The sequence below is a fragment of the Hypanus sabinus genome, chromosome 17 (assembly GCF_030144855.1).
Source record: "Hypanus sabinus isolate sHypSab1 chromosome 17, sHypSab1.hap1, whole genome shotgun sequence".
In the NCBI taxonomy this organism is placed as follows: Eukaryota; Metazoa; Chordata; class Chondrichthyes; order Myliobatiformes; family Dasyatidae; genus Hypanus; species Hypanus sabinus.
In genome coordinates, this window is record NC_082722.1 from 79001329 (window position 1) to 79021587 (window position 20259).

General features: G+C 44.0%; 1 protein-coding gene across 1 annotated transcript in view; it reads right to left on the reverse strand.

Annotated features, from left to right (window-relative positions):
- Nucleotides 1-470: 470 nt before the first annotated feature.
- The window catches only part of LOC132407056 (fatty acyl-CoA hydrolase precursor, medium chain-like), a 50728-nt gene continuing 30939 nt past the window's right edge, over nt 471-20259 (reverse strand). The window contains exons 8-13 of the mRNA XM_059993302.1: nt 20055-20189; nt 15508-15582; nt 12541-12685; nt 8546-8695; nt 4668-4740; nt 471-3614 (exon numbers count right to left, since the gene is read on the reverse strand). Of these exons, the coding sequence (XP_059849285.1) occupies nt 3377-3614; nt 4668-4740; nt 8546-8695; nt 12541-12685; nt 15508-15582; nt 20055-20189 (816 nt within the window). The 3' untranslated portion in view covers nt 471-3376. The remainder of the gene's footprint in view (nt 3615-4667; nt 4741-8545; nt 8696-12540; nt 12686-15507; nt 15583-20054; nt 20190-20259) is intronic.

Sequence of the window (20259 nt, forward strand, 5' to 3'; positions counted from 1 at the left end):
CTTCTGCCCATTAGAGTTGTTCCTCCTTCGTAACTATTATCTGATTATGGTTAATGAATCACCTATGTTAAGTTAGTAAAAAGAATCATGATAAAAGAAACTGCAAAGGTGACGACAAACCCACAGATGGTTTCCAACACCAGCTTTGAAAGTAAGTCGGCAACAACACTGCAGAAGACATGAAGCTTCTAAAGCTCACTTGATCCAATTGGATCTATTTGGAAAATCTATTTGAAAAATTGCACAACTTTACACACTATTGAAGAAAATTGTTTGAGAGAGCAGACAACAGAGACTGGTAAGCTTGGTATCTGTGGTCAGGAAGTTGTTTATCAGACCTCCATGATGATTTTCAGGTGATCAGCGAGAGGCTACAGAGGTTGTTCTGCCTCAGTAAAGTTTTTGAAGAGATAACCAGAGCAGTGAATGATACTGTGGTGAGCATTTAGTCGATAATAACAGACAACGAATCTTGTTAAACTCAACAACTGTTTTATTGTGATAAATTGAAAACAGACTGAGCACCATGACCCAGAGAGAGAACAGCTCAGTCTAATACAGACAGGGGAGGTGTCCATCGCAAACCCCAGTTACATTTTGGGTGACCCACAAATACACAAGCAAATAACTGTATAACCCAAGCTAAAATGTAATAAATGAATTTGAACTTCACACCATAATCCCACAAAAGCATTTTAACATAACATTAAGCAGCACTGATCATTAGAAATGCAGGGGCAGGCTGTCAACCATACCTCTCCCGAAGCGTCACAATATTTAACGGACCTCCACTGGCACTTGATAAAGTCCCCCTCAAAAATGCTGTTTCTGTGACTTGCAGCAAATGAAAATTAATGCAAATTATTCACTTGGCTACTAAAATGGTGGAGGATCAGTTGTTTGTGGTGAGCATGCTGTGTTGCGACTGGAATTGTGGCGACACTTGCGGGCAGCCCCCAACACGTTTATTTACTTATTTATTGATTGATTGATTTGGCCCTTCAATCCGCACTGCCAGCACCCCACTGATCTATCCCCAGCCTAATCACAGGGTAATTTACAATGTCCAACTAATCTTCTAACTGATACGTCTTTGGACTGTGGGAGGAAACCAGAGCACTCTACATCGAGGATGTACAAACTCCTTACAGAGGACACCAGAATTGAAATCCGAAATGCACGCCCGAGCTGTAATAGGGTCGCACGAACCGCTACGCTACCATGGCGGCTCATCCTTAGATTGTGTTGGTTGTTAAATGATGCATTTCCCTGTGTGCTTCCATGTCCATATGATAAATAAATCTGAATCTGAAATACGGATTGGGATTGGTGAACGGGTCAATATTCAGGTTACAGTGACACCTTTAAATTATAAAGAAATATTTAAGCAAATAGAGGAACAATTATGGCAAACAGATATTAGTGTAGGAAAATTCAAGCCTGTTGAAGAATAGAACTTTGTACCTTACAATCAGTAAAAGGATAGCAGCAATTACACTGGAGACTCACTGGACCATGTACATAGACTATTAAACTCTGGAAAATTACAGAAAAACTGATGAAATGCTAGCCTTTACAGAGAGGACTGGAGTGGATAGGTTGGAGGGTGTGTCACACTAATATACACACTGGTTGGACCCTGCCCAATCAAGGAGAGACTGGCCTCTGTAGAAGTTCAGATTTATCCAAATGAAACTTTGACCTCAGGGACTACACGATAAGGAAACTGGAGTTTTGGCATTGGGGCTGATCTATGCAGGGTGTTGAAGGAAGTGACAGGTGTTATGAAGGTATCACAGCTCTGAGGGGCCGAAGGAGCGGGAGCAGCCCCCTCCTTCCGGAGAATCGCAAGATCGCTATTAATTCGGGACTTGGAAGCGAGAGACAATGCAACGGTTTTGACCATTGTTCGTAGGGGCACCTGTGTCACGTGCATGTCCCGGCTACGTGACAACTATCATGGGCATGAATACCCTCGAGCAATGTGGGGGTGGAGATTGCATCACCCTACTTTGATGGACAGCCACAACTCGGCAGGTAAAGATAAAAGGGGGCTGCAGGAGGCGGTACCCCAGAGAGAGAGACGCTCCCGAAGAACTCGATCGCTCAACGCTCCCAAGAGAGCTGGAAGCCGCGCAACGCCACGTGCGCTCCTAACTCCTTTGGCCTAGGGAGTGGGTGACTGATGATACCGAGAAAGACAACACACTAACAAAGGGGAAAACAACGCTCTCCTGATTTAACGGAGTGGCTGCGTAAAGACCCGGGCAAGTTCTCTTTTCGTTTTCACCGATCCCTCTAAAACACGTGAAACCCAGCCGGAGGGCAAAAGTCTGCAGACTTCTGAGTGACTTTTATATTTCCAACGGACAATATATTATCCCCTAGACAACAGTCGAGATTATTTCATAATGATGATTATTGCTATACCCACGTTTTAGATTGAGTTTTACTTACATATTCAATTTGAATGTTTGTATTAACCCTGTTTTTTGTGCTCCCCTTTTGAATAAAACGTTTGAAAATAGTGCCATCAGACTCCAATGGACCTCTCTATCTTTGCTGGTGAGTTATCTAGTTACAGGATACGTAACACAGAGTAAAGAGATGAAAGCTATCCTTGTGATGGACACCCTCATACTGAGGTGCAGAGATGAGAACCAGACCTTTCAAGAATCTAGTTAGGAAATGGATCCAGGAGGTGGTGGAGCTTGGATCTCTTCAACAGGGAAACAACTGTTGTGAAGTCAACTGTTAACTTTAGTTAGAGATGCAGTGTAGAACAGGCCCTTCTGCCACTAAGAGTTGCATCGCCCAGCAACCCACCTATTTTACCACTAGCCTAATCACAGGTCAATTTACAATGACCAATTAACCTCTTAACCAGTACTTAACCTCTTAATCGTTGGTTTGTAGGAGGAAACTGGACCAAACCAAGCACGTGTGAAGTCAGTCAGTAAGGCAGTGTCCCTGGAGAGAGAAACTGGAATGTTTCAGATCAGGTGACGCTTCCTCCAAACTGGGCAAGAAATCATCAATACCAGAGATTCCAGATTCTGTAGCATTCTAAGTGAAGGATCTCAGCCCAAAACTTTGACTGTTGTATTCCTTCCATAGATGCTGTCTGTCTGCAGAGTTCCTCCAGCACTTTGTGTAAGGGAAAGCAAGCTGTTGTCAACTGCCTATAGAGGTGATGGGTTGAAGAGAATTTGTTAGTGAATGAGTTGGGTTAGATCAGCTGAAAGGCTTCTGCACCCCTCATTTTGCTTAACCGGATTGGCGTAACCATTCCAGTGGCATTGAGGATACCCAGCTGGAAGCAGGCTCACAGAGTTAGTTCATTTAAGCCGGGGGTTTAACATGTGCTTGCTGGAGGCTACAGTTCTACTTTCTGGCCTTTATCACCTGTTGAGCTTTGCTCGGTCTCTGCCCCAGCAAGGTTCTCTGGGGTTTGTTTGATCTCGCTCCCAGCTTGGGGATTCCAGACTTTGGTCAGGATTTTCATTCGATGTTCCTTCAGCTTCATCCCAACCGTCGGCTTCAGGTTCAGCTGCAGGTAGCTCTCACTCTGATCATAGAGTGGCCACAGTGCCAGTCCCTCGCCATTGGGGTTCCTGCAAGCAGTAACCTACACATTAGGGGTATGGTTCACTCAAGATTCAACAGGTAGTCAGAACTTCCCAATGCATCACTGGCACCAGCCTAACCACCATCAAGGACATATATACAGAAAGGTGCTGGAAAAGGGCCAGTAACATCATGAAGGGCCCTACCCACCCTGCTCAAGGACTGTTAGTCCCACTCCCATCAGAGACGAGGCTACATAGCATCCACACCAGGATCACCAGACTCAAAAACAGTTACTTTCCTCAAGCAGTAAGGCTGATCAACACCTCCACCCGCTAACCCACCCCTCCACACCCCCCACCACCACTACTTTATCATTTCCAGTCAGTCACCTGATGTACAGACATTCCTGTGCCAAACATCACTTTATGGCCACGCAATTAATGTATATAAGCTGTCTAATGTATTCATATTTATTGTGTTTTTTTTATTGTTCTTTATTTAATTGTGTTTTTTTTTTGTGCTACATCAGATCTGGAGTAACAATTATTTCATTCTCCTGTACAATTTGTGTACTGGAAATGACACTGAACAATCTAAAATCATGAAGATTCAGTCATTTTCTTCTTCCACCTATCACCTCCCAGCTTCTCATTTCACAGCCTCTCCCATCCACTCCCCTTCCCCTTCACTAGCTCTGACCTATCACCTGGCAGCTAGTACTTCTTCCTTCTTCTCCACTACCCTCCCTGCTTATTCTGGCTTCTTCCCCCTTCCTTTCTAGTCCTGATGAAGGTTCTTGGCCCAAGAATGTTTATTCCTCTCCGTAGAGGTTGCCTGACCTGTGGAGTTCCTCCAACTTATTTTGTGTGATTTACTGTGAAGCACTCAACCACGGCAAACAGCTCAGGTTCCGCAGACGTTCCGCCACACTGCACACCCAACACTGCCTACAAAACGCACTGCGGTTTGCCACCCAGGGGACTCTGACAGTAGCTGCCCAATGAGAGGGGAGCTGAGAGCCTAGAGCACTGCAGTATAGAAAGAGACCCCAGGTTGTCCTTCCCTCCAAGCCCTCAAGAATCAAACATGTTGCTTACCCAGTCTTGGCAAAGTTGGCCCAGTATTTCATTATAGTTCTGCTCAATGCCATCTCCTCAGCAGTCATACTCCCTGGAAAAGTCACACCATCAATGAGATCTCTGAGGCTCGGGCAGAGCCTGACACTGAGAAACTGATAGCAATCGAGGTCAGTCACCTTTAAGCATATCCGCAGGGGATAACATTAACACAATGTGGGGATGCTAGGTCCCGCAAGTGAAGTTAGGGTAAACAAAGTCATGAGGGGTATAGATTGGGTAAATGCAAGCAGACTTTCTCCAGTCAGGATGGGTGAGACTAGTACTTGCTAAGAAAATTTTACAGTGGTGTCGCCAGGACTTGAGGACCCAAGTTATTGGGAAAGGCTAATTTGGTCTGGACATTATTTGTGGAAGAATGAGGGAGATTAGACAGAAATTATGTGGGTTATGTAGTAGAGAGGGTAAACGCAAGCAGGCTTTTCCACTGAGGAGAGTCTGAGGATGTGCTGGGGGCAGCCCGCAAGTATCATCATGCTCCCGGTGCTGATGTAGCATGCAAACAACTTATTCACCTTTACAAACCCGTACATCTTTGGAATGTGGGAAGAAACCGGATCACCTGGAGGGAACTCATACAAACTCCTTACAGACAGTGGTAGGAGTTGAACCTGGACGCTGGCACTATATAAGTGCCCCCCTCTTCTTCTTCTATTTCCCATTCTGGTTTCAGTAGACAATAGACAATAGGTGCAGAAGTGGACCATTCGGCCCCTTGAGTCTGCACCGCCATTCTGAGATCATGGCTGATCATTCACTATCAATACCCAGTCCCTGCCTTGTCCCCATATCCCTTGATTCCCCTATCCATCAGATATCTATCTAGCTCCTTCTTGAAAGCATCCAGAGAATTGGCCTCCACCATCTTCCGAGGCAGTGCATTCCACACCTCCACAACTCTCTGGGAGAAGAAGTTTTTCCTCAACTCTGTTTTAAATAACTGACCTCTTATTCTCAATCCATGCCCTCTGGTACTGGACTCTCCCAACATCTGGAACATATTTCCTGCCTCAATCCTATCAAATCCTTTAATTATCTTAAACGTTTCAATCAGATCCCTTCTCAATCTCCTCAATTCCAGTGCGTACAAGCCCAATCTCTCCAATCTCTCTGCATAAGACAGCCCTACCATCCCAGGAATCAACCTAGTGAATCTATGCTGCACTTCCTCAATTGCCAGAATGTCCTTCCTTAAACCTGGAGACCAAAACTGTACACAATATTCCAGGTGTGGTCTCACCAGGGCCCTGTACAAATGCAAAAGGACATCCTTGCTCTTGTATTCAATTCCCCTTGTAACAAAGGCCAACATTCCATTTGCCCTCTTCACTGCCTGTTGCACTTGCTCATTCACCTTCATTGACTGATGAACTAGGACTCCTAGGTCTCTTTGCATTTCTCTCTTACCTAACTCTACACCGTTCAGACAATACTCTGCCCTCTTGTTCCTGCTTCCAAAGTGGATAACTTCACATTTATTCACATTGAATGACATCTGCCAAGTATCTGCCCACTCACCCAGCCTATCCAAGTCTCCCTGTATTCTCCTAACGTCCTCTTCGCATGTCACACTGCCACCCAGTTTAGTATCGTCAGCAAACTTGCTGATAAAGTTTTCAATGCCCTCATCTAAATCGTTGACATAAATCGTAAAGAGCTGTGGTCCCAATACAGAGCCCTGTGGTACCCCACTAGTCACCTCCAGCCAGTCCGAGAAACACCCATTCACTGCTACCCTTTGCTTTCTATCTGCCAACCAGTTTTCTATCCATGTTGAAACCCTGCCCCCAATGCCATGAGCTCTGATTTTACTCACCAATCTCCTATGTGGCACCTTATCGAATGCCTTCTGAAAATCTAGGTACACAACATCCACTGGCTTACCCTCGTCTAACATCCTTGTTACACCCTCAAAAAACTCCAACAGATTAGTCAAGCATGATTTGCCCTTGGTAAATCCATGCTGGCTCGGCCTAATCCTATTACTGCCATCAAGATGTGCCACTATTTCATCCTTAATAATGGACTCAAGCATCTTCCCCACGACTGACGTTAGGCTAACAGGGCGATAGTTCTCCGTTTTCTCCTTCCCTCCCTTCTTGAAAAGTGGGATAACATTAGCCACTCTCCAATCTTCAGGAACTGATCCTGAATCTAAGGAACATTGGAAAATGATTACCAATGCATCCGCAATTTCCTGAGCCACCTCTTTTAGAACCCTCGGATGCAGACCATCTGGACCCAGGGATTTATTAGCCTTCAGTCCTACCAGTCTACTCATCACAGTTTCTTTCCTAATGTCAACCTATCTCAATTCCTCTGATTTCTTATGACCCTGGCCCATCCATACATCTGGGAGATTGCTTGTGTCCTCCCTGCTGAAGACAGATCTAAAGTACGCATTAAATTCTGTTGCCATTTCCCTGTTTCCCATAACAATTTCTCCCAATTCATTCTTCAAGGGGCCAACATTGTTCTTAACTATCTTCTTTCTCTTCACATAGCTAAAAAAGCTTTTGCTATCCCCTTTTATATTCCTGGCTAGACTGAGCTCATACCTGATTTTTTCTCTCCATATTGCTTTTTTAGTCAAGATCTGCTGTTCCTTAAAACTTTCCCAATCATCTGTATTCCCACTCAACTTAGTCCTGTCATACTTCTTTTTCTTTAATGCTATACAATCTCTGACTTCCTTTGTCAACCTCTGTGGCCCCTTCCCCCTCTTTGAATCCTTCCTTCTCATTGGAATGAACTGCTTTTGCATCTTTTGTATTATCCCCAAGAATATCTGCCACTGCTGATCCACTGTCTTTCCTGCCAGGGCATCCACCCATTTAACTTTGGCCAGCTCTTCCCTCATGGCTCCGTAGTCTCCTTTATTTAATTGCAACACTGACACCTCTGATCTGCCCTTATCCCTCTCAAATTGTAGAAAACTTATCATGTTATGATCACTACTTCCTAATGGCTCCTTTACTTCAAGATCACTTATCAATTCCTGTTCATTACACATCACCAAGTCCAAAATAGCCTCGTTCCTGGTTGGCTCAAGCACAAGCTGTTCCAAAAATACATCCCTTAGACACTCCACAAACTCCCTATCCTGGGGTCCAGCACCTACCTGATTCTCCCAGTTCACCTGCATGTTGAAATCTCCCATAATGACTGCATTACCTTTAGCACATGCCAATGTTAACTCCCTAATCAACTTGTACCCAATATCCACGCTACTGTTTGGGGGCCTGTACACAACACCATTAGGGTCTTTTTACTCTTACTGTTCCTCAGCTCAATCCACACAGACTCTACTTCCCCTGTTCCCAAGTCACCTCTTGCTAAGGACTGAATCTCATTCCTCACCAACAGGGCCACCCCACCCCCTCTTCCCATATTTCTATCTCTACGATAGCACGTATACCCTGGTACACTCAATTCCCAGGCCTGATCCCCTTGCAGCCATGTCTCCGTTATCCCAACAATATCGTAGTTCCCCATTTTGATCTTAGCTTCAAGCTCATCTGTCTTATTTCCCTCTTACACCTTCTCTTTTCCTTAATTGCCCATCACCTCCCACTGGTTCCCCTCCTCCTTCCCTTGATGCTCCTGCAAGCAAGTTTTTCTCTGTACCTGGATTTCACCGTACCTGTGCATGGCAATAAACTAGACCTCATCATTTATTTGTGAAATTATATATTAAAAATCCACAGGTACAAAGCAGTCTGCAAACTCTTTACAGACAGCGGCAGGTATTGAACTCACGTCGCTGGTGCTGTAAAGCGAATGTGCTAACCGCTACACCACCGTGCCATCCATTCAATGTCACTGAAGGGTTTTCTCACCGTTTATCAAAATGTCTCCATCCCAGAAAGCACTACCAAAGACATATCCAATCTCGTCTCCATGGTCAGCCTTCACAAAATCAGGGCGCTTCTTTCTAAGGGCACTCGTCCTGTGCTGGAACTCATACAGATAGACAGGACACCTTGCATCTGAGGAGGGAAGACAGGAAAGTTAGAGTGTTATTACAATCGCTCATTTCTCTCTGATACAGCAATCTTGCCCTCAGGTCCTCAGATGTTGTTCTCCAGTGACTGCGAATTTACTAACCAGATGCTGGGTAGAGGTTAGATCAGTGATTAAGAGATTCCCTCTGCTGTCACCAAGGAGTTTGTACGTTCTCCCCTTGCCTGTGCTTATTTCCTCTGGGTCCTCTTTACTATGGACAAGATAGTCATGGAGATATATAGCATAGAAACAAGCCCTTCTGCCAAACTAATCTGTGCTGACCGAGATGTCTCCCTTATCTGGTTTCATTTGTCTGCATTTGTCCCAAGACCCTCCAACCTTTCAGGTCCATGTGTGCCCATAGGGAATGGTCTGGTGGATGACCTGCTTCCTAGTCAATTTCATAAAATGATGTGTCACGGGAGACTGAAACGTCGAGATGACAGCAGGCCATGTGTTTGCTAATCGGCGGCTGCTGTTGGAAGAACTCCTCCCTCCTTCCCTCAAGATAAGGTCTTGGATAAGCAACAGGGAAGATTGTAACATTGGAGCAGCGACTGCTTGTCTCTGATCTCATTGGTGCAGAAGTAACCCCTCTCTCCCTTACTGGAGAGAGCCTGGCTGAGATACTGAAGTGCTGGGTTATGGACTGCAGTTTTGATGGGCTCTGGACCAAGATCTGTTTGGGGGCATTGGCTGCTGTTTGCATAGTGGGGGGGGGGGGGGTTGGGGGGGAGTGGTGCTTTTGCTGGTGTGTAGGGAGGAAGAGGGAGGAGTTGATGCTTGCTGCTGCTTCTGCAAAGGGTGGGGGGAGAGGGGTTTTAGGGCTTTGATGTTCTATCATTCATTGAGGGGGGTCTCTTGTTTCATTGATGTCTGTGAAGAGTACGAATTTCAGGTTGTGTACCGTATACATTCTCTGACATTAAATCTAAATCTAAACAGACAGATAATAATGAACTCTTGACCTCACAATATACTTTGTTGTGGCCCTTGTGCCAAGCATACTGCCCACCCTGTATTTTCTCTGTAACTGTGGCACTATATTGTGCATTCTCTTTTTAGAACTAGAAATTGTTATTACCCCTCAACCATCAGGCTCTTGAACCAAAGGGGATAATTTCACTCAACTTCACTTCATCATTGAACTGTTCTCACGAGCTATGGACTCACTTTCATTGACACCTCATCTCATGTTTTTGATATTTATTGCTCATTTATTTGTTAATATTCTTTCTTTATCTTTGAATGCACCATTTATCGCTTTTGTACACTCATTGATCGTCTAAGTTGGTGCAGCTGATTCTATTATGGTTATTATTCTATTATGGATTTATTAAGTATGCCCTGGGTTGTATATGTAGATACATTTATACTTTAATAAACTTACTTCGAACTTTAGATTTCTTTTTGTACTTCCTTGAGGTTCTTATGTTTTGAAATGATCGACAAGTGGAAAAGTTGACAAGTCACGTATAAAAGTTTGGTTAGGCCACACTTGGAGTACTGTGCACAGTTCCAATCATCTCATTACAAGAAGGAAGTGGAAGCTTTGGAGAGGATGCAGGAGAGGTTCACCAGGATGTTGCCCGGATTAAAGGGTATAAGTTGTGAGGAGAGGTTGAATAAATGTGGATAAAAATTCCTCTGAAGTGCCAGAGACTGAGTGGAGACACTCAGCTTAGTGTAATTAAATTACACGAGTGAAGTTTAAGAGACTACTAGACAGGTATATATAGACAGGAATTTAAGGTGGAGGTTACATGGGATGCAGGGTTTAAGGGTCAGCACAACATTGTGGGCCGAATGGCCTGTACTGTGCTGTATTGTTCTTTGTTCTTTGAGACAGTCAGTGCTTTTCCCAGGTTAAATTCCCAAACGTTAAATATTAGAGGTTTTAGGCTTCGGGTGAGAGGGGATAAGCTTCATGGAAGTGTCTGGGGTAAGTTTTTTTTTAATAAATACAGTGGATTCCAAATAATTAGCCATTGATTAATCAGGGCAACTGCTCATTTGGGAGAACTTTTAAAGAACAAACACAAATTGAGAAAATAGCCAGGATTCCCTTTGTTTATTTGGGACACTGTGCCACTGAATTGTGTCAGGAGTGTGTTGCTGAACAGTTTCTAACTACAGTCATTTGCATGTATTTGTGTGGCTGTTAGGTACTATGCTATACTTAGAGCAAACTGTTTAAAATATCAAAATAATACACAAAACATTGGAGGAACTCAGCAGGCCAGGTGGCATCTATGGAAAAGAGTTAACAAGCAACATTTTCAGCCGAGACCCTTCATCAGAACTGGAAAGGGAAGAGAAGAATTCAGAATGAGAAGGTGGGGCAAGAGGAGGAAGTAGTACAGGGTGGTAGCTGATAGGTAAAACTGGAAGAGGGGGAGGGTGTGAAGTAAAGAGCTGGGAAGTTGCTTGGTGAAAGAGGTAAAGGGGTGAATCTGATAGGAGGGGGTCGAAGACCATGGAAGAAAGGGAAGGGAGAGGTTCACCAGAGAGATGATAGACAGGTTAGGAGATCAGGTGAAAGGGGAAACAGGAATGGGGATTAACCCATTTCCATTGTATATGCAGAGAGTGGTGGATGCAGATATGATAGCAGTGTTTAAGAGGCATTTTGGAATTTTAAAAAAGTGTCAATTGTGTTCAAGAAAGAGTGATTTCTGTCACCAATAGCTGTTGAGAAATAAACAGACAGTCCATTCAGAACTGTTTTGCTCACTGTGGTTCCAAGCATTCAAGGTTAGAGATGCTGGAAAAGGCCAGGAGTGAAATTGAAATGATTTCACTACTTCAACAAGTTAGGAACTGGAAAATTTGAAGGTATTAAGAATTATCTTGAATGTTGCAATGAAAGTGAAGATTTGGAGGATGAAATCTTCGATAGCGTTGTATAAAGACAGTTGACTATCTATTTGATGTCTGCTCTGACTTAATTCATTTACATTCAAATCAAAAGAATAAGGCAGCATACACTGGATTAATTGCTCTATAACTATTAGGAACTAATGCAGTTTTATAGTACTACTGGTACTGTTCTAATTTATTCTGTATTTCATCTAAATACACAAGTTGTTACTCAGTTAAATAATAGCTTTTTTAAAATATCTTTTTAACTATTTCCATGAACCTTCAGCTAATCAGGCCAAAATGTGTTCCAATTAACCAGTATCCACTGTATACGCAGAGAGTGGTGGATGCCTGGAACACATTGCCAGAAGAGGCGGTTGAGACAGATATAAGAGCATTGTTTAAGAGGCATTTAGAAAGGCCCATGAACAGGTGAGGTATGGAGATATACAAGCCAAGTCCAGGCAGAGGGGACCAGTTTGGACTGTTAAATATACAATGTCACAGGTAATAAAATCTATAGGATGTCGAAGAGGATAAGCGCCATAGATCGCTTGGACAGCCAGAGACCTTTTTCTCAGGGTGGAAATGGCTAATATGGATTATAATTTTAAGGTGATGGGGGTGGGGTGACATTAGTTGTAAGTTTTTACTCAGAGAGGTAAGACAAGGTAATTTCAAGGGTGATATGAAGAGCGAGTTTTTTTTAAATATACAGAGAATGGTGCGTGCCTAGAATGCGCTGCCTGGGGTGGTGGCAGATACATTAGGGACATTAAGGAGACATTTTGTGTTAGGATGAATATGAGGAAAATGCAAGGATATGGACATTGTACAGACAGAAGATATTTAATGATTTACATAATTGGCTTGGCATAACATTGTGAGTCGAAGGGCTGTACTCTTTTGTGTTCTATGTATTCACAGTGCGAGACTTAAAGACAGGATACTTGTTTGGATCTTTTACCTCTGAAATATCTTGCAGCTCGGATTGTAGGCTCTAACATAAGCACATCTCCCAGCAACTCAAGGTGTAGATCTCTGATCTCTATCCTGTCCTGTGTGTCTCCCATGTACTCTTCCTGGACTCGTTGCACCTCCTCGTCTGTCAGCTGCCCTCAGAAAGGGAACAATACAGCCACAGTTAATTCTAGCAGAGCAAATTCACAAAACAATAGTGTACATACAGCTGAACTGCCATCGTACAGCAGAACTTTGTAAATCTCAGTCTCCTAACAGACTGGAGCACAGACGGGCTGGATGCATGGCCTTTCTCCCAGCGAAAGAGAACCAAAAACTAGAGGGTGTGATTTAAGAAGGGATGAAGATTGAAAGAAGACCTGACGGGCAACTGGGTGCCACGGTGGCGAAGTGGCTGGTGCAACTCCGGAGTTCGGAGTTTAATTCCAGCCCCATCTGTAAGGAGTTTCTACGTTCTCCCTGTCACTCTGTCGGTCTTCCTCTGGCTGCTCCTTTTCCCTTCCACAGTTCAGAGACGATTAGTAGGTTAACTGGTCATTGCAAATTGTCCTGTGAGTATGCTAGGGTTAATAGAGGTGGGCTGCTGAGCAGTGAAGCTCATTGGGACAGAAGGGGCTGTTCCTCTCTGTATCTCTAAATAAATAAACAAACTTCTTCATGCAGTAAATTTATGATCAAAGTATGTACATGTTTCCAAATACCTCCTTGAGATTCACTTCCTTACAGGCATTTATGGGAAAATTAAAGACAATAGAATTTATGAAAAACTGAACATATATAGTATAGTTAAGGTTTTGGACATTTTATTTAAGAAAAAATGTGCTGGCTCTGGAGAGGTTCAAGAGGAGTTTAATGAGAAATACCCTGGGACTGAAAGGGTTAACATGTGAGGAGCAGTTGATGGCTTTGGAGTTTAAAAGAATGAGGGGGAATCTCACTGAAACCTATCAAATATTGAAAGGTCTGGATTGAGTGGTCATGGAGAGATCTCACTGAAACTATAGAGTCATATGGAAGTAAACCAGAGAAACAGACCCTTTGGCCCATCTAGTCCATGCTGAAACCATTTAAACTGTCTACTCCCATGAACCTGCAGCAGGACAATAGCTGTCCATATCCCTACTATCAGTGTATCTATCCAAATTTCTCTTAAACATTGAAATTGAGCTTGTGTGCACCACTTGTGCAGGCAGCTCATTCCACACTAGCACGCCCTACAGAGTGAAGATGGGTTTCCCCTCATGTTCCCCTTAAATGTCTCACCTTTCACCCTTAAACCATAATCTCTGGTTGTAGTCCCACCCAAACTCAGTGGAAAAAGCCTGCCTGTATTTACCCTATTTATACCCCTCATAATTTTGTACACCTCTATCCAATCTTCTCTCAGTCTTCTATGTTCTAAGGAATACACTCCAAACTTATTCAATCTTTTTTTATAACTCAGACAACTCCAGACCCAGCAACATCCTTGTAAATTTTCTCTGTACTCTTTCAACCTTGTTTACAACCACACATAATACTCCAAATTTGACATCACCAATGCCTTATACAACTTCACCATAACATCCCATCTCCTATACTCAATACATTGATTTTTGAAGGCCAATGTATCAAAAGCTTTATTTACAACCCAATCTACCACACTCCTTAGTGCCCTTCTGTTCACTGTGTAAGATATACAAACGTACTTGCACTTGTAAAACCTTATACTTGTCAGCATTAAATTCCATCTGCCATTTATCAGCCCATTTTTCCAGTTGATGCAGATCCCTCTGCAAGCCATGATAACCTTCCTTAATGTCCACTACACCTAGAATCTTGTGTCAACTGGAAATTTGCTGATCCAGTTAACCACATTAACTGGTCATTAATACAGATGACAAACAACGAAGGACAGCATCAATCCCTGTGGCACATTACTAGTCACAGGCCTCCAGTCAGAGAGGGAACCCTCCACTACCACTCTCTGGTCTCAACACAAGGTTGATGTCCAATCCGCTTTACTGTTAGAAGCTGCAGTTGCATGCACTTCTTTCAGCTGTAGTCACCACATCCCGCAAGAGGAGCATTCAACTGTCCTGCTTGGCATCTTTACTGTCCAAACTGAGCAGATATAAAGAAGGGAAGGAAAATAAAACAAGGTCGAGTTTTTCTATACTTTGCTTTCTCTGACTGAAGCCCCTTTTTGCAGAAGCCTCGAAGATCTGATGCCTCAAGATCACCACTGTGACTCTGTCCACTCAGGTGATGGCCGCTGTGCTTGATTCTGCATTCCTTAAATTTCCTCCTGCTAATCAATCCCAAACATGTTTTGGTCATTGGCAAAAGCTCTATTACGCTGGCATGATCCACTGCTGCCTTTTACTGCTCAAGCAATGGAAATGAGTGAAATTCCCTTCTCTCAAACTTCTAATGTCTGATCAGTTGCTGGTGAAAGTTCCATTACAACCAATGAGAGATCTCGCTGAAGCCTAGTGAGTATTGAAAGGCCTAGTTAGAATGGACACGGAGGGGATGTTTCCTATAGTAGGGGGAGTCTAGGACTAATAGGTATAGCCTCAAACTAGTGGGAGGTCCTTTTAGAATGGAATTCATTGCCACAGACAGCTGTGGAGGCCACGTCATTGGGTATGTTTAAAGTGGAGGTCAATAGATCCTTGATTCATCAGGATGTCAAAGGTACGAGGAGAAGACGGGAGAATAGGATTGAAAGTGATAATAAATCAGCTATGATGGAATGGTGGAGCAAACTTTACGGGCTGAATGGCCTAATTTGCTCCTACACCTTATGCTTGAAACAAAGACTGACATACTAACTTTGTGCAAAACACGACAAATTGCACAAATAGAAAAAAATACTGAGAAGGTGAGTTCCAAGTGAGTTTGTAGGTTATGGAATCTGTTCAGAATTGAGGTGAGTGAAGTCCAGAGATGAGATTGGATAGAAGCTCACAAAATTTGTTGCATTTATGATCATTCTGGAGGTCTCCCTGTCCAGTCCGTCCTCCCAGCCTGGTGGATTCAGCATCTGTAAGGAGAGAACGGTGAAAATTGATGACCAGTGTGTACATTGCTAACTTCAACATTCAAGGATTGTTTAATGTCATTTCCTGGACAGAAGTGCAAGGAGAACAAAATAATTTTTACTCCAGAACTGATGAAGCACAAAAAAAAACAAAAATAAGATTAAAATACGATAATAAAAAAACACAATAAATATCAATACATCAGATAGCTTATGCACATAGACTAAGTACAGGAGTACATAAGGTGACTGACAGGAAATGATAAAGTAGTGGTTGTTGGGGTGTGGAGGGGTGGGTCAGTGGGTGGAGGTGTTGATCAGCCTTACTGCTTGGGGAAAGTAACCATTTTGAGATTGGTGGTCCTGGTGGGCATAGATGACAGAATGCCGCCGGTGATCAAGGACAGTGGCTTGATCCAAAGCTGGCTAAGTTTCACTGCCTCAGCCGATGAAAGAACTGTGGGGTGGGAATCACAGCTGGGCTCTCAGGAAAGATTCAGCAACAAACAAAGAATTCCTGATGAAAACTGCAACAAAATTCCCAATAAACTCAGATTCAAATTTATTTATCACATGTACATTGAAACATACAGTGAAATGCACCATTTGCATTAGCAACCAACACTACTAAGGATAAGAACATAAGAAATAGGAGCAACATGCACAACATGCTGGAGGAACTCAGCAGGTCAGGCAGCATCTGTGGAAACGAGCAGACAACATTTTGGGCCGAGACCCTTCGTCGGGACTGAAGAGGGAGGGGGCAGGGGCCCTATAAAGAAGGTGGGGGGAGGGTGGGAAGGAGACAGTTGGTTTTTCCACCTGGCACTTACCAATTAGGAAAGATCAAGGGGTGGGGGAGGGGAAGCAGAGATGGGATAGGCAGGAGAGGTGAAGAAGGAACGTAAGGGGAAAGCACTATGGGTAGCAGAAGAAAGCGGAACCATGTGGGAGGTGATAGGCAGCTGGAGGAGGAGGCAGAGTGAAACTGGGATGGGGGAAGGGAGGGGGAGGGAATTTCCAGAAGTTGGAGAATTCGATGTTCATACCAAGGGGCTGGAGGCTACCCAGACGGTATATGAGGTGTTGCTCATCCAACCTGAGTTTGGCCTCATCATGGCAGAAGAGGAGGCCATGTATGCACATATCCAAATGTGAATGTGAAGCAGAGATGAAGTGGGTGGCAGATGGACCAGAGGTGCTTGACAAAGCGGTCTCCCAATCTGCATTGGCTCTCGCCGATATAGAGGCCGCACTGGGAGCACCAGATGCAATAGATAACCCCAACAGTCTCACAGGTGAAGTGTTGTCTCACCTGGAAGGGCTGTTTGGACAAGTACATGGAGCTTAGAAAAAATGAGGGCTATAGGTAAGTCTAGTAATTTCTGGGGTAGGGATATATTCAGCACAATCTTGTGGGCTGAAGGGCCTGTATTGTGCTGTAGGTTTTCTATGTTTCAAATACTACTGGCATTCAAATAAAGTGCCCTTACACTCACTGTGTTTTTAAAAATTTGTAATCTTTTACTCTTTTGCACTTGACTTTTCTTCATTCCACTCTTACTTTTCTCTTTTCTATCTTTTGCTTTTTCTTTATCCACACTTTTTTTTTACTTTATCCATACTTCTCCAATCTGTTGAACCCACCCCACACTATTTAGTTTAAAGCCCTATCCACAGCCCTAGTTATGCGATTCGCCAGGATCCAAGTCCCATCACGGTTCAGGTGGAGCCCATCCCATTGGTATAGCTCCCTCCTTCCCCAATACTGGTGACAATTTCCCATGAATTCAAACCCACTCAAATTAATCTGACGGGTGATGTATTGGAACATAATCTGACAGGAGTATGTACTTGAGGGTGAATCTGACAGGGGTGATGTACTTGGGAGTTAATCCCACAGGGATAATGTACTTGGGAGGATGAAAAAGGGTGGAACGCGAGTCCTTAGTTGAGTGTATGTTGATATTCGAGAAACTTCGGTGTGTGCTGGGTGGTATGTATGTATATCGACTAGTTGCAGCCTCAGCTAAGTCACTGTGTTGTGTCCTTGAGCAAGGCACTGAACCACACATTGCTGTGCAATGGCACCGGTGCCAAGCTGTATTGGCCCTTGCCCTTCCCTTGGACAACATCGGTGGCATGGAGAGGGGAGACTTGCAGCATGGGCAACTGCCAGTCTGCCATACAACCCTGCCCAGGCCTGCACCCTTGAAACTTTCAAAGGCGTGAATCCAGGGTCTCTTGAGACTAACGGATACCTATTATATATTACTTGGGTGCCAGGGACCTTTGCACAGTACTGTACTAATTTTATGCGTTGTATGATACTTTTGTCACAAAAAAAAATTTCATGATAGATGCAAGTGATGATAAACCTGATTCTGATATGGGTCTCCACTGTGGACTGAAAGTGGGAAGGGTGCCAGGCCAGGGGACTCATGGTAGGAAAAGAAGGAGAGAGTGGTGAAGGAGAGACATTCTCTCTGATCAATAAACCGATTGTCTGGAATCAAATGACCTTGCCTGGTGTTTCAGGGCAGGGTGTGTTTGCACCTGCACTGCCCCCACCCCTGGCACTCCTTCTCTGCCACCTGTCCCAAACCCTCCCGCAGCGATCCACCCTCACCATTCCCAACATCCTTTGCTCCTGCTAGATTTACAAACTTGCTCTCTGCTCCATGTTGATAATTACAGGACTGTGCAGAAGGTTTAGGCACCCTAGCTATATATGTGCCTGAGACCTTTGCAAAGTACTATCCATCGAAACATACATTGAAATGTGTTATTTATGTCAATGACCAACACAGTCCAAGGCTGTGCTGCGGGCAGCCTGTAAATGTTACCATGCTGAACCTTAGCAATAAGGCATGCCCACAACTTACTAACACTAATCCATAAGTCTGGAATCTGGGAGGAGACCGGAGAACCGAGAGGAAACCCATACGCTCACCGGGAATGCATCAACTCCTTACAGGCAATGGTGGAAATTGAACCTGGATTGCAATTGCTTGCACTGTAAAGTGTTATGCTAACCATACTGCCCTCACAGATATTGGCACAAAGATTTGCCTCACATCACCCACCCACATTTTTTATCCAAAGTTTTAAACCCATCCACCCAATCCTTGAACCGCTCAGTAATATTGACATCCCCATGACTTGGCCTGCAGATCATCACCATTGAGATATTATGCATCTCTGGAAGACACTTCCATCAGTCAGCTTCTCAGCAGAGAGTCTGAGAGTCACATAGCATGGAAACAGGCCCTTTGGCCCATTTACTTCATGCTGACCAAGAAGTCCCATCAAAGTTCTTCCCATTTGCCTGTATTCCACTAAGCCTTTCCCATCCAGGTATCCACTCAAGTTCCTCTTAGGTGCTCTTAATGTAGCTGCCACAACCACCTCCTCTGGCAGCTTGTTTCATATATGGACAACTCTGTGTGAAAAAAGTTGCCCTTCAGGTTCTCTGCCCTCTGTGCCCCCTTGTTCTTGATTCCCCAAACCCGGGGAAAAATTAGTGTATATTCACTTTATCTCATGATTATGTTCACCTCAATAAAGTCACCTCTCATTCTCCAAAGCTTCAATAAGAACAGTCCCAGCCTGCTCTACCTCTCTCTGTAACTCAGACCCTCGAGGCCCAGCAACCTCCTCTGTACTCTCCAGCTTAATGGTGTCTTTCTTTAGCAGATGGGCCAAAACTAAATAGAATACTCCAAGCCAACATATTATTACAAAAAAAATTACTTAAACTCAAAAGACTCTGCACTTGCCAGAAAGCTTGGGACACGGACACACACGAGGAACTCAGCAGGTGAGGCAGCATCTATGGAGGGAGTAAAAAGTTGATGCTTTGAGCCAAGACCTTTCATCAGGATTGGAAAGGAAGAGGGAAGATGCCAGAATTCGAAAGTGGGGGAAGGGGAAGGAGTACAAGCTGACAGGTAATCGGTGAGACCAGGTGAGGGGGAAACTAGATGGGTGAAGTGAGAAGCTGGGAAGTGATAGGTGGAAGAGGTAAAGGGCTGAAGTAGAAATCTGATGGGAGAGGAGAGTGGACCATGAGAGAAAGGGAAGGAGAAGCAGCAGAGAGAGGTGAAGAGGAAAAAAGGTGTGAGAGATTAATCAGAATGGGGAATGAAAAAAGAGAAAAGGATGGAGGGGGTAAAAATTACTGGAAGTTAGATGAGTCAATGTTCATGCCATCGGGCTGGAGGCTACCGAGGTGGAATACGAGGTGTTGCTCCTCCAAACTGAGTTTGGCCTCATTGTGACAGTAGAGGTCAGACTGCATCTGGACTTAAACTGATCTGGAGATACAAAATGCTGCAGGTGCTGAAACGTAGAGCAAAAAAATGCTGGAGGAACTCAGTGGGTCAAGCAGCATCTGTGATGGCAGAGGGATGGTAAATGTTTCGGGTGGCAATCCGTTAAACCCATCAAGGTTAAATTGACAAATTTGATCTTACCATTGATATTAACCAACCACATTCGTGATTAGTGATTCCCAACAAGTAGGGGACCACAGTGATTTCTTTGGCTTCAAAGAGCTGCTCGGCATTTTTCGTTAGGAAGATCCCATCTGCCACTATAGGTGCAAACATCTGTTTGGAAAAATAAGGCAGAAAAGTTTAACTGGGGCAATCAGTGTCAAAAACAGTGAGATGGAGTTAC